General features: G+C 38.8%; 1 protein-coding gene across 5 annotated transcripts in view; it reads right to left on the reverse strand.

Annotated features, from left to right (window-relative positions):
- chd2 (chromodomain helicase DNA binding protein 2) overlaps nt 1-13,179 on the reverse strand; it is a 36,244-nt gene that overhangs the window by 3,790 nt on the left and 19,275 nt on the right. For all 5 annotated transcript variants that reach the window (XM_079825597.1, XM_079825595.1, XM_079825599.1 and 2 more), the window contains 18 exons: nt 12,088-12,159; nt 11,056-11,205; nt 10,810-10,958; nt 10,503-10,692; nt 9,790-9,960; nt 7,987-8,156; nt 7,859-7,900; nt 7,051-7,190; nt 6,825-6,963; nt 4,509-4,659; nt 4,282-4,404; nt 3,903-4,019; nt 3,637-3,774; nt 3,196-3,312; nt 2,903-3,081; nt 2,713-2,812; nt 2,436-2,634; nt 1,758-2,004 (listed from right to left, as the gene is read on the reverse strand). In XM_079825597.1, the coding sequence (XP_079681723.1) occupies nt 1,758-2,004; nt 2,436-2,634; nt 2,713-2,812; nt 2,903-3,081; nt 3,196-3,312; nt 3,637-3,774; nt 3,903-4,019; nt 4,282-4,404; nt 4,509-4,659; nt 6,825-6,963; nt 7,051-7,190; nt 7,859-7,900; nt 7,987-8,156; nt 9,790-9,960; nt 10,503-10,692; nt 10,810-10,958; nt 11,056-11,205; nt 12,088-12,159 (2,594 nt within the window). The remainder of the gene's footprint in view (nt 1-1,757; nt 2,005-2,435; nt 2,635-2,712; nt 2,813-2,902; nt 3,082-3,195; nt 3,313-3,636; nt 3,775-3,902; nt 4,020-4,281; nt 4,405-4,508; nt 4,660-6,824; nt 6,964-7,050; nt 7,191-7,858; nt 7,901-7,986; nt 8,157-9,789; nt 9,961-10,502; nt 10,693-10,809; nt 10,959-11,055; nt 11,206-12,087; nt 12,160-13,179) is intronic.

Here is a 13,179-nt window from a genome sequence, read left to right on the forward strand (position 1 = left end):
ATATTAGCCTATATATTCATTATATTCTACTTAACCTGTTAATGATGTACGTCTTGATTATTTCATGTCTGTTTAAATAAACCTGTCATGAAAATGACAGACAATGTGTATAAATTATTATATTTCAACAACGAATTGGAGAAAACTTTTATAATTAGATTTAGAAGTTATTGCAAAAACTGCCTTATGTTAAGCTTACATGTTTGCGTACTATGCTATTAGATTGTTGTTGATTATTATACCTAAAAATAAATAGCAACTGAATTTAGGCTATAAGTTTGGGCTCTGTTGTTAACCTTTAACATTAAAGAGCACCTATCATGGAATTTTGAAATGTACCTTTCATGTAGTGTGTAACATAGATCTAAGTGAACAAAAACATCCTGTATAGTTTGAAATATGACAGTGCACCGTATATATAGTTATTTTCTTTCAAAAGTAAGAGTCGACTCTGAGTCATTTTTAAGAATCGTTAGAAGACCGAAGCTTTTTCTCTGACTAGATGACGTCAACTTGTCAAGTTATTTGAATACGATACGCCCACTTATTGCGCTCCAAGACGCCAGTGAAAACTAGAAAACATCATGACGACGAGACGCTGTGTTCTGAAGTGCACCTCAAAAGCAAACTTTTTTCATCTGCCCAAGGATGAGCATTTGAAGACTAAGTGGCTTGAAGACAAACCATACATCGTCGCGATTGAGTGTTTATTAGTCGTCAAATGTATGTTTCGCGATCTCAGGAAGCTTTTATTATGGACTTCTATTATGGCACATGGTTCTTCTTCGTCTGTCTGTACATAGACTACATGTGCACAGAGCGCCCTCCGGCTGCCAGTATGAATTGAAAACAACACATAAGAGACTCAATCGCTCATGATTAGGCTATATCTGCGCATTTTGAGGAAGTATTGAATAAAAAATACTCCTCTGTTTAGAAATTTGACACAGACATATGAGAATCTATCAATATATCTCCTCATCTGCACACTTTTGAACTAAAAGCCCTGAGGGATGTTGATTTGTCGCGAGTCTTTGTGAGGAGAATAGAGGAGTTTTTTTTATGAATGAGATCAGCTGAGGCTCATATTACAATCAAATTACAGACGCGGTTTTCATATTCATAACTCCTGACACATATTAACAAATTACTGTCACTATAAGACTTTGATGGGCGTTCCGTTTCCGAAAATATCTGCACAGACTATACCAATCACAACTGACTGGGTCATCGGACCAATCACCGCAGATTAGCGTCACGTAAAGGCGGGGTTTTGAAAAGTGAATCACTAAAGGAATCATTTGAGAATCGCTGTCAAAACAGGTAAAAATAAATGCATATTATAAGAAAACTAAAGTCTTTTTTGTCATTGCATGCATGCAAAACTGTTGTTGGGGACTTCTAAAACAATATTTGGAACATTTTAAATGCCATGATAGGTGCTCTTTAACGTGCAAGTAAGGGCTCCCTATATAGTTCACAGCAATATCTTCAATAAACTTTTTGTTATAATTTAATTCATTTAAGGACAGACACTTTTTTTTTTCAGTAAACCACTGTTTAATAAAAATAAATAAAAAAACAATTTTGTAAAACTGCTGTACCGAACTCGTACCGAACCGTGACTTCAAAACCGAGGTACATACCGAAACGTCAGTTTTGTGTACCATTACACCCCTATGATGTACTCCTTATTTAAATTTCAAACAAACAAAAAATACATTGTGTAGCTTTAACAAAAAGCCCCTCTGGCTTACCTGTCATAATAGTCTCGATGGCCCCGATGATCTCTATCGTTACCATACTGGTCATAGGAACGTTTGCGAGGGGAACTGCTGTTACGGTAACCTCCTGAGCTGCGGTAGTCACCATGAGGACGGCGGTCACCATAGTGGTGGTCTTTGTACCTGTGAGTCTCATATGGGTGATGCCGATCCCCCTGCCAGGGCTGATTGCTGTTCCCTGGGTAGCTGTATTTACGGTCTCTTTGCCAATCTCCCCTATCTGTTAATAGATGCACAAGGTAGCAAATGAGATCATAAAAATGACAACTGTAATCGTAAATGATGTAATTTATGGCTGTTCAAAATCTCAAAACAAAATCACAAGTAGCTCTAATCAAACAGTAATCCGCTAATGTTGTAACAAATACTGTTTTTGGGTCAAAGCCTCTACTCTGTTTCAAGTAAGAATACCATCTCAAAAGCTGTTTATGAGCACTGTAGTGTACAGTCTTCGGGCTCACAGTGTCGAAGACGCAAATATTATTATGAATCAGAAAATATGAAATCACTGTCTGTCCAACTGATATTTTAGTATAGAGATAAAGGATCACAACCTGCTATGTTTAGTGTTTTGTTTTCAGATCTGATAGAGCATTTGGACCCAAAAAACTAACACCGGACGTCAAAAAAGCAGGATGTTGCATCTCTCACCATCATTAGGAAAGTGTCTTTTATTGGACTGGTTGTATTGCTCTCTGTGGTGGGCGTGAGGGGGAGGTCCAGACGGATGGTTGACCGAAGGATGGGGTTTGGTTGTGGACTGGCCACCTGTAGAGTCTCGACTAGATCCAGACGGTTCAGGTCTGAAGGGTTTTTTCCTGGCAGGATCATCCTTCTTCTTTTGCTCTTTCTGTATGAAACATGAGGAGCAGGTGAGTAAGTGGTACACAAGTAGTACATCGTCACTGTGGATTTATGACGAGCTTACCTCTTCCTCCTGTGAGCGCTTCTTTTGAGCCATCTTATACAGCTTGTGCAGTTTCCGGGCGCCGAACTCAGTGAATTTGGACACAAAAATCCAGAGGTTTCTGAAAAATTAAGCAAACATGGGGTTGAACATAATATTTAAATATAACTGTAACTTCTGGATTTGGATAAATAATGTGCATTAGTGATACCTGCGCCAGGTCTTGACGTGCTCAGGGTCATTGTACGATTTAAGGCACTCTGTGATGCGGTCTCCGATCTTCAGCAGACAAGTACGAGTGTGCTGCAGCTGCTCCTGCACCGACAGACCCTCGTCTGGCTTATCCAACTGCTTCAGAGCCTTCTTCACCGGCCTCATCCGCTCTTTACACTGCACACACATTACACCACAAATCAGTTTTCCACTCAGGACACTGAAAGTGCTTCATACATTCCCGTCAGAGATCATGCCTGGTGAAGGAATGAATGACATTTTAACACTCACAATGCTGAATGTTTCCTGGTCCAGCTCATCATCTTCCTCTCCAATTGGTACAGGATCACTTCCTGCAGTAATGTGCACAGGGCCCTGAGCTTTCTTTCCTTTTCCTCCTGGTTTGGCCTAAAAAAAAGTGATGCTTATGAGAGACATATTCACACAAAACTTTAGTATATTATGTACAGATTTAATCTAATCCAACATGGATATATATAAAAAAGCAGTAACTGAATGCTCAAAAAAGAAAGACGTAATCTGGAAATATTATATTTATAATACAGAGAATTTCATTCTAATAAAGTCTGAGTCTCCTTGTTGTCCAAGAAACTAACAACCACTGTGCACAGGACGACAGTGAAACATCATACTCAAGTCCAGGTTTCTAAGGGAAACGTTCTCATGGTGAAATGTAACACCGCAGACTCTTGATGCCAACATATAAAATACCTTCTCTTTTTTGGACTTGGAGCGCTTTTTGTCTTTGTCCCCCTCCTTTTCTTTTTTAGTAGTTCCTGTTTTTTCTTTGTTCTCTTTGTTATCCTTTTTCTGTTTCTTCTTTGTGGGTGATTTTTCAGCTCCATCGTCCTGGAAAATGAGAGAATTGTAAAAATGCCCCCTAACTGGTTAGTGCTGTGGATTCTGTGTCTGTATATCCCTACATTAACAAGTACATTTTGTTATATAGGTAATACGGTGCATTAAAAGTAACATACCTTCACCTCTCCCTCTTCTGATGGGTTGTCGGAGAGACGAGGAGAGGCCATTTCATTGACCAGATCATTGTTAGGGGCCTTGTTCTTCACTCGAGGTTTCCTCTTTTTGGGTTTGATCTGGGAGGTGGGAAGAAACAAAGAATGAAAATGTCATATAACATACTAACTGAAAGACACTTTCATTTTCACTGCCTTTGCAAATGCATTTTTGGCTTAACGCTGCTGGCCCAAAATTGTGGAAGTATGGCCACATGGCCAAAACAGTTAGTAATCTAACTCTTACCCTAACCCTAAAACTAAAAACCTGAATGTCCAACAAATGTGGTGTGTATCCGCAAATATAGTAGTTTAAAATGGCCTAGAGGCACAGGATCTCCACCTCATCTCCTGCTTTAACAGCATCTTGGCTTTCCTGATCTTTCTTCAGCATCTTGAGCAAGTAGTCTGCTCGCATCTGTAACTGCTTTCCCTGAGGTTTCTTATCAGGGTCATCTAGGAGAATCTACAAATAAAGACAACAAGGCATTTGAGGTCAGGTTAGGCCAACTTGCACATCGTTGATGTCACTCTTTAACTGTGAGGAAGCGTTAATTTGACTCAATGTACCTTCTCAGAAAGTTTGAGATCAGGATCGGTCTTGATCAGGTCCCAGTTGCCGTAGCCGTGCTCATAGATACCCAATAACAGCTGAGTGTCGTCATTAACATCCCAGTCTACGTCAAAGTGCGGAGTCTTCAGCCGACAGGTCAGCTGAAATCTGGCCAAGAAACAAAGAAAATGTTAATAACTCTCTTAGGTTGCATTCTATTCATTATTTAGGAATGGAGCAGGGTTAAGAAAGATTCAGAATCAACCAAAATATAATAATTTATTGATTTGAAAATTGAGACTAGCTGCGATAATTCTGGGAGATAGTGTTGGTAATACAAACATTATTAACGGCATCTAACGTTTCTGAAAATATCCCATATGTTGTATGCCCAACATTTAGTGAGTCAAATAATTATAATACTGGAAATGAAATGATTAAAAACTGCATTTATTCTAGATTCTCTTTGCTACCTCAATTACATCCTCAATTGAACTTTGATGTAAAAGGCATTCTCAAATCAATGTTGAATAGCACACAACCCTGGAATGGATATTTATTCAGACACTGAAACTGAGTTAGTTTCAATAAACTCATCAAATTATATTTAAGTCCGTCAATTAAATCACAGAGTGTTTGCAATGGTTAGACACACTGTACCTATGAAATATATAGTGGTGTGAAAAAGTGTTTGCCCCTTCCTGATTTGTTATTTTTTGCATGTTTGTCACACTATTTCAGATCATCAAACAAATTTAAATATTAGTCAAAGATAACAAGTAAATACAAAATGCAGTTATTAAATGAAGGTTGTTATTATTAAGGGAAAACAAAACCTACATGGCCCTGTGTGAAAAGTGATTGCCACCCTTAGCAGCAAAAACTGCAATCAAGCAATGAGTCTTTTACAGCGCTGTGGACGCATTTTGGCCCACCCGCTTTGAAAAATTGGGTTTTCGAGCATGAACTGCCTTTTTAAGGTCATGGCACAGCATCTCAATAGGATTCAGGTCAGGACTTTGACCAACGTCTTCATTTTGTTTTTCTACAGCCATTCAGAGGTGGACTTGCTGGTGTGTTTTGGATCTTTGTCCTGCTGCAGAACCCAAGTTCTCTTCAGCTTGAGGTCACGGACAGATGGCCGGACATTCTCCATCAGGATTTTTTGGTAGACAGCAGAATTCATGGTTCCATTTATCATAGCAAGTCTTCCAGGTCCTGAAGCAGCAAAACAGCCCCAGATCATCACACTACCACCCTCATATTTTACTGTTGGTATGATGTTCTTTTTCTGAAATACTACTTTTACGCCAGATGTAATGGGACACACACCTTCCAGAAAGTTCAAGTTATGTCTTGTCAGTCCACAGGGTATTTTGGGGATCATCAAGATGTTTTCTGGCAAAAATGAGACGAACCTTAATGTTCTTTTTGCTCAGCAGTGATTGGAACTGTCTTGGAACTCGGCCATGCAGGCCATTTTTGCCCAGTCTCTTTCTTATGGTGGAGCCATGAACACTGGCCTTAACAGAGGCAAGTGAGGCCTACAGTTCTTTGGATGTTGTCATAGGGTCTTTTGTGACCTTTTGAATGAGTCGTCGCTGCGCTCAGTGTAATTTTGGTCGGACGGCCACTCCTGGGAAGGTTCACCACTGTTCCAAACAAATTACCAACATTGCTGATATTGTTGCCCTTCGACTGCTCTAGCTGCTTCTATTGCCCTCATTTGTAAGTCGCTTTGGATAAAAGCGTCTGCTAAATGACTAAATGTAAATGTTCTATGTTTTCGACATTTGTGGATAATGGCTCTCACTGTGGTTCGCTGGAGTCCCAAAACTTTAGAAATGGCTTTATAACCTTTTCCAGACTGATAGATCTCAATTACTTTCCTTCTCATTTGTTCCTGAATTTCTTTGGATCTTGGCATGATGTCTAGCTTTTGAAGATCTTTTTTTGAGTCTACTTCACTTTGTCAGGCAGGTCCTATTTAAGTGTTGTATTGATTGAGAACAGGTGTGGCAGTAATCAGGCCTGGGTGTGGCTAGAAAAATTGAACTCAGGTGTGATAAACCACAGTTAAGTTGTTTTAACAGGTGGGGCAAACACTTCTTCACAGAGGGCCATGTAGGTTTGGATTTTGTTTTCTATTAATAATAATAACAACCTTCATTTTCAACCTTCATCGTTTACTTGTGTTATCTTTGACTAATATTTAAATTAGTTTGATGATCTGAAACATTTAAGTGTGACAAACATGCAAAAAAAAAAAAAAGAAATCAGGAAGGGGGCAAACACTTTTTCACACCACTGTATAAATTCAAATGTGGACTCACTTGCTCCTCTCAGCAGGATTTGAAGGCACAGATTTATGCAGCGGTTCAAACTCCTCTTCGTGCTGGATAATGGACTTTGCATTGACCTGAACTCCAGAGATCTTTATGTTAATGCCTCGTCTTTTTCCTGGCCCTTTAGCTGCAACAAAGAAATTAAACAAATTAATTGACCAAAAAAAAGCATTTTTACTCAGCACTACGGTATGCGATTGTAACATTCACACACCTTCCACGGGGTTCTCTTTCATGTGCTCCTCATGCTCCTGTACTGCAGTCACACAGCTGTTGTGCACCAGTTCCCCCAGTCGCTTCAGGTCTGCGATGGACTTATCCACCAGCTCAGAGTCACGGGCAATCCCCTCCAACCTGTAGAGAACACCATAACCAGTTCAGCACTACCGATTCTAAATCTACATGACATGCTATTAAAAATAGTTCTTGTTAATTGAAATAAAGCCGGTAAAACTGATTTGTTTTAAGCTAAATAGAAATATTAACTCTTTCCCCGCCATTGACGGAAATTTCCAGCTACCTGTGTTTAATCTCTGTTCTTTCTTTTTATATATATTGCATGTTCAGATATTCATACACCAAAATATTCTTGGGGCAAGGAAAATTTTGTGAAAATAATAAAAAATGTTGGCGGTGACGGGCAACTTTTTTTTTTATTTTTACGTTGGCAGAGAAACGAATAAAAATGACAAAAGCATATTACAAAATTACTAAAATTGAAAATCTAAAATTAAAAAGGAAATTCTAAATATTAATAAATACTATAATTGTATATAAATAGTACTACAATTACACCGTTCAACACACCCATCTAAATGGACTACACAATGAAAAAAAGAGAACCAAAAACATAACTACTGTATTAAAAATATAGTTCACCCAAAAAAATGTAATTATCACTTCATGTCATTTCAAACCCATAGGTGGTTATTTTTTCATTACTGTGATTTTTTTTAATTACTATAATTTCCAATACAGGGTAAAATATACAACATTTCTGATCATAGCGGTGCATTTCTTACCTCTCAAGTGGAGCTCCAAACTTCTTGTATGCCTTTATGAACCTAAAATAAATAGACCATTAAATAATTGCAATGTTTACAGTAAAAAAAAACTCGCTTAAATTTGTGTTTGGATGTCCTGTTATTACCTGCGGATCTCTGCGTCAGTAAATCCCTCCACGTTGTTTTTGCGAGCTCTCGGCCTGCCTCTCCGCTTGGGTCGTTTGTCATCCTCGCTGTCATCCGTTTCACTATCTGAACCCGAGGATCTGTGCTTCAGTTTAGATCCCACGTCACTGTCGCTGTCATTAGCCTGCGCCTAAAAACATCACAATACAGCTTTTACACAATGTGCCTTGACATATCCTTGCAGACTGTATTTATTCGTCCTCTCCACGGACTGCATAGAAAAACAAAAAAAGTTTTAGGAATATTGAAATAGTGGTTTCAGTGAATATTTTGTGGACGCCTCAGTTCTGCTGTGGATTAAATCATCTCTGGCGTTAAACAAGAGTAATGAGCATGTGGCTGCAAACACACACGGCCTTATCGCCGGGGAGTCCACTGCGCTGTAAAACTTAATGACTCATTTCCAAAAGCTACGATGCCGCATACTTCAACATGTGCTGCCATCACATGGGAATGCAGCGTATGGCTATAAAACCTAATGAGTCATTACAGCCTGCGCAAGATATTACGGATCCGGCTCACAGGAGAGGATAAAAGCACTGAAAAGCCACAGGGAGCACTTCACACGACTGTCTGCTATGTACATACATTTTTAATGTTCATATAAATGTGTACTCACACACATATGTAAAGTATAATTGCATGCTGATAAGTGAATCATATACGCTTATAGAACTGAAATTTCCTTTGAAGCATATCTGGAAATATAATAAGGGTGGGAATCTTTAGGAACCTCACAATCTGATCCTATTCTGGGAGTCACGATCCGATTCCAAATCAATTCTTGATCTATATATTTTTTCTTATTAATTAATTAGTTTACTGACTTTAAATATTAATTTTTTTTGTATTTAATTACTCACATAATTACACTTCTTAACAATTACAAATGAAAAATTCAATCGTTTGGTAAGAATTTTCAAATATAGTTTCAAAACATACAAGCAAATACTAAATAATAAAGAGGAACAATGAAACGAGCAATAAACTAAAAGTGCTTTCAGTATCTGAGAGTACATTTACAAGACAATGATGTACTAACAATGGAAAAGTTTGGATAACGGTATATATATTTAACTGCACACACTCACACCCCAAATGTTCTCATCAAGTTACTCATTAGTAACATATGTTTTCAAAAATAAACATAACTGCTTCAAAATTCACGTTTTCGGTATGGGTTTGTGTAATTTACATTGTAGAACAAAACGTCAAAGTATCACCAAGTTATGTATATCACAGGCTTTATTTTACTCATAAATTGAAAAAAAAAAAAAAAACATTATTAAACCCCATAGGAAAATCCCAAAAGAACCAGGGGCAATTTAGTCTTCCAGTTCCTGACATCATCCCTGCAACTCTATTTGTGTGTCAGTGTATGCGCACATGGTTGCTAGTAGCGTGATGTGGTTGTGTATGACCTATACATGTGTGTTGTATGATTTGGGAATAAGGGAGAGTCTATACACAGACCAAATTCAGGTTGACTCCCAATTTTTAAAAAACATGTTTAAAGATTATTGGGAGCTCGGGAGGTACTGTGCTTGGCTCGTAATTCATCTCACATGATCTGAGCCGTGATATACAAGCATCAACAATTGACATGCGATATCGCCCAATGAAAAAAATGTTTGCGAGCTCCTACGACAGCAAAAACGCACCGTGTACGCCCAGCATTACCCTATTTGAGCTTGGGCAACCCTAGACAGTGCACAAAAATACAGACAATAACCAGCTCAGGCAACCTAGAAGCACCTCCTCACCCTCTTGTTGGAGCTTCTGCTTCTGGGCAGCATGTAGATGTCTTCCATCTCCTTCTGCTTTTGTTCTTCCTCCACCTTCTTCCGCTGCTCCTCTGGAATAATATCATCCCAGTCACGAACAGCCCTCTCTTCAAGATCTGGTGTGCTTTCATCCATGGTAAAGTTAGCCACCTGCCAGAAAAAAACAGTTCATGCTGGGCCAACGATCAGGGGAAAATATGTTAACTTAACTGTATGAGCGACACACACAGATGTCAAAAGGTGCTTTTAAAAGAAGTCACTGCCTCTTACTGTTAGATTAAAAAAGAAGTAGTAAAAAAAACTTTATTACCTATATTAGGCATGTAATCATAATATATGTAAAATTCTCTCCATTTTAAGTGGACAGTTATACATTTAAGCATGTCTGGCAACTTGAAAAATGTGTTTCCCTAGGGTCTATAAAACCTTTGGTGTTTGGACCCCTAAATATCTGCCAGTAGCTGAGACTGAAAAGCCTCCTTGTTTGTGCAGGGAAACAAAAATGCGGAAGCATAATGTATACTTTTCTCACGAAAGCCCTGGAGCTGCCAAAAGTTGTTTACTCATTCTCTGTGTTACTTGGACTGAGAAATTCACGTTTAATTGCCAGCAAAAAAGTTTTGCGAATTAAGACTTTCTAAAACCAGCAGACACCCTGTTAACATTAAAAGATTTAATAGACTCCTGAGTACCTTAAACTGTGACAGAAGCTCATCGGTGGCACTAGATCCCTGATCACTCTCTCTGGTTTCAGCAAGCCGCAAGATCTCATCAATATCCATTTCCTGTGGCTCTGATTCCTCTCCCTCAGGTTCCTTGAACAGATCCTCTGCTCCAAACTTCAAGATTGCTGTCAGTTCTTCTTTATTGAAGGGGTTTGAACTGGAAATGGCCAACACACATGTATTAATTATGCGTTATATGTTTAGTCATTTCAATACATGCTTAAAACATTTTGACCAGAGAAATTCGATTATATTTAATTTGTGAGGTTCTCACTTTGAATTTGCAGAGTTGTTATCCAGTACGGTTCGCCCAGTTGTGTCCATTCTCTGAATGACGAGATGGTCTAGAACCATCTTCTTTTTTGCTCTTTCAATAATGTCTTCCTCCACAGTGCCTTTTGTGACTAGACGATAGATATTCACCTATGAAAGAATCCAAATATATTAAAATGCAATCTACATACTGCTTACTGTGGTTCATGCAGTTACACATTAGGTCAAAGGTTTGAGCTCTACTTACTTGCTTTTTCTGGCCAATCCTGTGGGCTCTGGCCTGGGCTTGAAGATCATTCTGTGGGTTCCAGTCCGAGTCAAAGATAACCACTGTGTCGGCAGAGGCCAGGTTAATCCCGAGCCCTCCAGCTCGGGTGGACAGCAGGAAACAGAAGTCCTGAGGAAGACACAGATGGACAGTGAGAACAAGCGCCAAACCTATAAATCTATAGCTCCTAAATCCAAGTTAAAGGGTAAATTCACTGCTGACAAGATTGGCTTCTAATAAACCTTTGGCTGACTATGCAGTAGAAAGGTGATTTTATTTTTTAAAAGTGCTACATGACTAGAGAAAACAAAAAATTTGGGAAGCTCAGGTTAACAGATACAATAGCACAAAGCGTACACATATCGGACCCATTTGAATTCTGCACAGAATGCTGTGTTTTAAAGCGAAATGGAGGAGATTAAGAGGAGAAACTGTTAGAGATTAAAAGGAAACTGCAGCTTTACCGAGCTCAACGGCTCTAAACGAGCTGTGATATAAACTAAACGCTATTGACAATTAAAAAAAAAGGAGCTGTTCGATATGTCCTGCCCTGTCTTCCTATTTCAGTGGAAAGAAGGTCAACGCATTGAATAATGCTGCGCGTTTCAAGGCACTTCAGTGGGCCTTTAAATGGCTGAATAATGATTCTGCATCACCACTTAAATACAAATAAATCTTATATAAAGTATAAATCAACCTAATAACCTCAAACAGCCATTTATCATTTATATGGAATGATTTTTATTATATTTGATTATATAATTGACATTCTATCGAATGATTTTTGTGTTGATTTTATGGGCCCTTTATGAGTACATTTTCAATCTCTTGATAATAACATAAGGCCTGTATTTCCCATGGATCGAGCATTCCCAGAACCAGCAAAGTGCTTTGTCAAGTGAGCTCTGACGCAGAGCGCTGACTGGAACATCACAACCATAGCAAATGTCTCCAGACAGTGAAGCTCTGCCCAAACAAAACAAACACGCATGCCACACTTTAGGTTCTTACCTCAGAGCCTTCTGCATTAAAGTGGTCCAGTGCTTGTTTTCGGATCTCTCCCTTGATGGAGCCGTCCAAACGCTGAACATTAGAGAAAACACAGATACAGTTAAGGAATGTCAAGCGTGGCACTTTGACCAAACTAGGGCACCCCGGCTAGATAAGCTCCCATAAAATCCTAAAACCCCCTAAGTCACCACAAAATTATGACGACACTGAAGATATTTGCCAGACCAAAACAACACTGAGGCGCAAGCTGTGCTAATGCTCAAAGCTGCACCGATCAAAAAATAACTGGGGGATAAAAATAGGCTCGGGGAACTTGCTGCCTGAGCAAACATACTGCAACCCTGACACATGATACACTAAATCACCAGAGTCATACACACTACACCTCTGAAAGTCTCCACGAAGATTACAATGATCAAGATTACCAACTTTAGATGATAAACAGCAAATTCTCAACTGAACAAGGAAACTAGGGAAGGGTATTCACATAATTCAACGTAATTGAGTACTCGGCAACACACAAAAACAAGTACCATATTTTCCGGAAAATAAGTCGCACCTGATAAAAAAATGACACTGGGTCAAAATTGCATTGAGAGAACGAAGTTGCATCTGTGTATTTGTCACATTTTATGATTACATTTGGAAATAATGTAATGTAAAATACATTATTTTTGCACAGGGTAGTTATAGGAACTAGCCACCAGGGCGGTCCCCCGAGAGCTAAATTTTCCACAAGAACAATTTGCATTCGCAACACCAGTAGGAACTCTGAAGTAGCTGTCACCTACGTAGTGCCACTCTGGGCGGATATTTATTTTGACGGTGCTGAGAGCGGCTTAGCCTGAGCCTCACATTCTCAGTCTTCAGTATTTTACGATCTGTTTAACAGTCCTATCTTGATAGAACTGTTAAAGGGGGGGTCTAATGCTATTTCATGCATTCTGACTTAATTAAACTGTTAAAGAGTTGGATTCTAATACTAAACATACCCAAAATTTCAAAAAATGAGTTGGACGTATGAAGATTTTTGTGCCAAATACACTCCTCCAGGATCCGAAACAAGTTTCGGAAAGTTTTTTTTAAAAATAT

This window comes from Gobio gobio (genome assembly GCF_949357685.1).
Source record: "Gobio gobio genome assembly, chromosome: 9".
NCBI lineage: Eukaryota > Metazoa > Chordata > Actinopteri > Cypriniformes > Gobionidae > Gobio > Gobio gobio.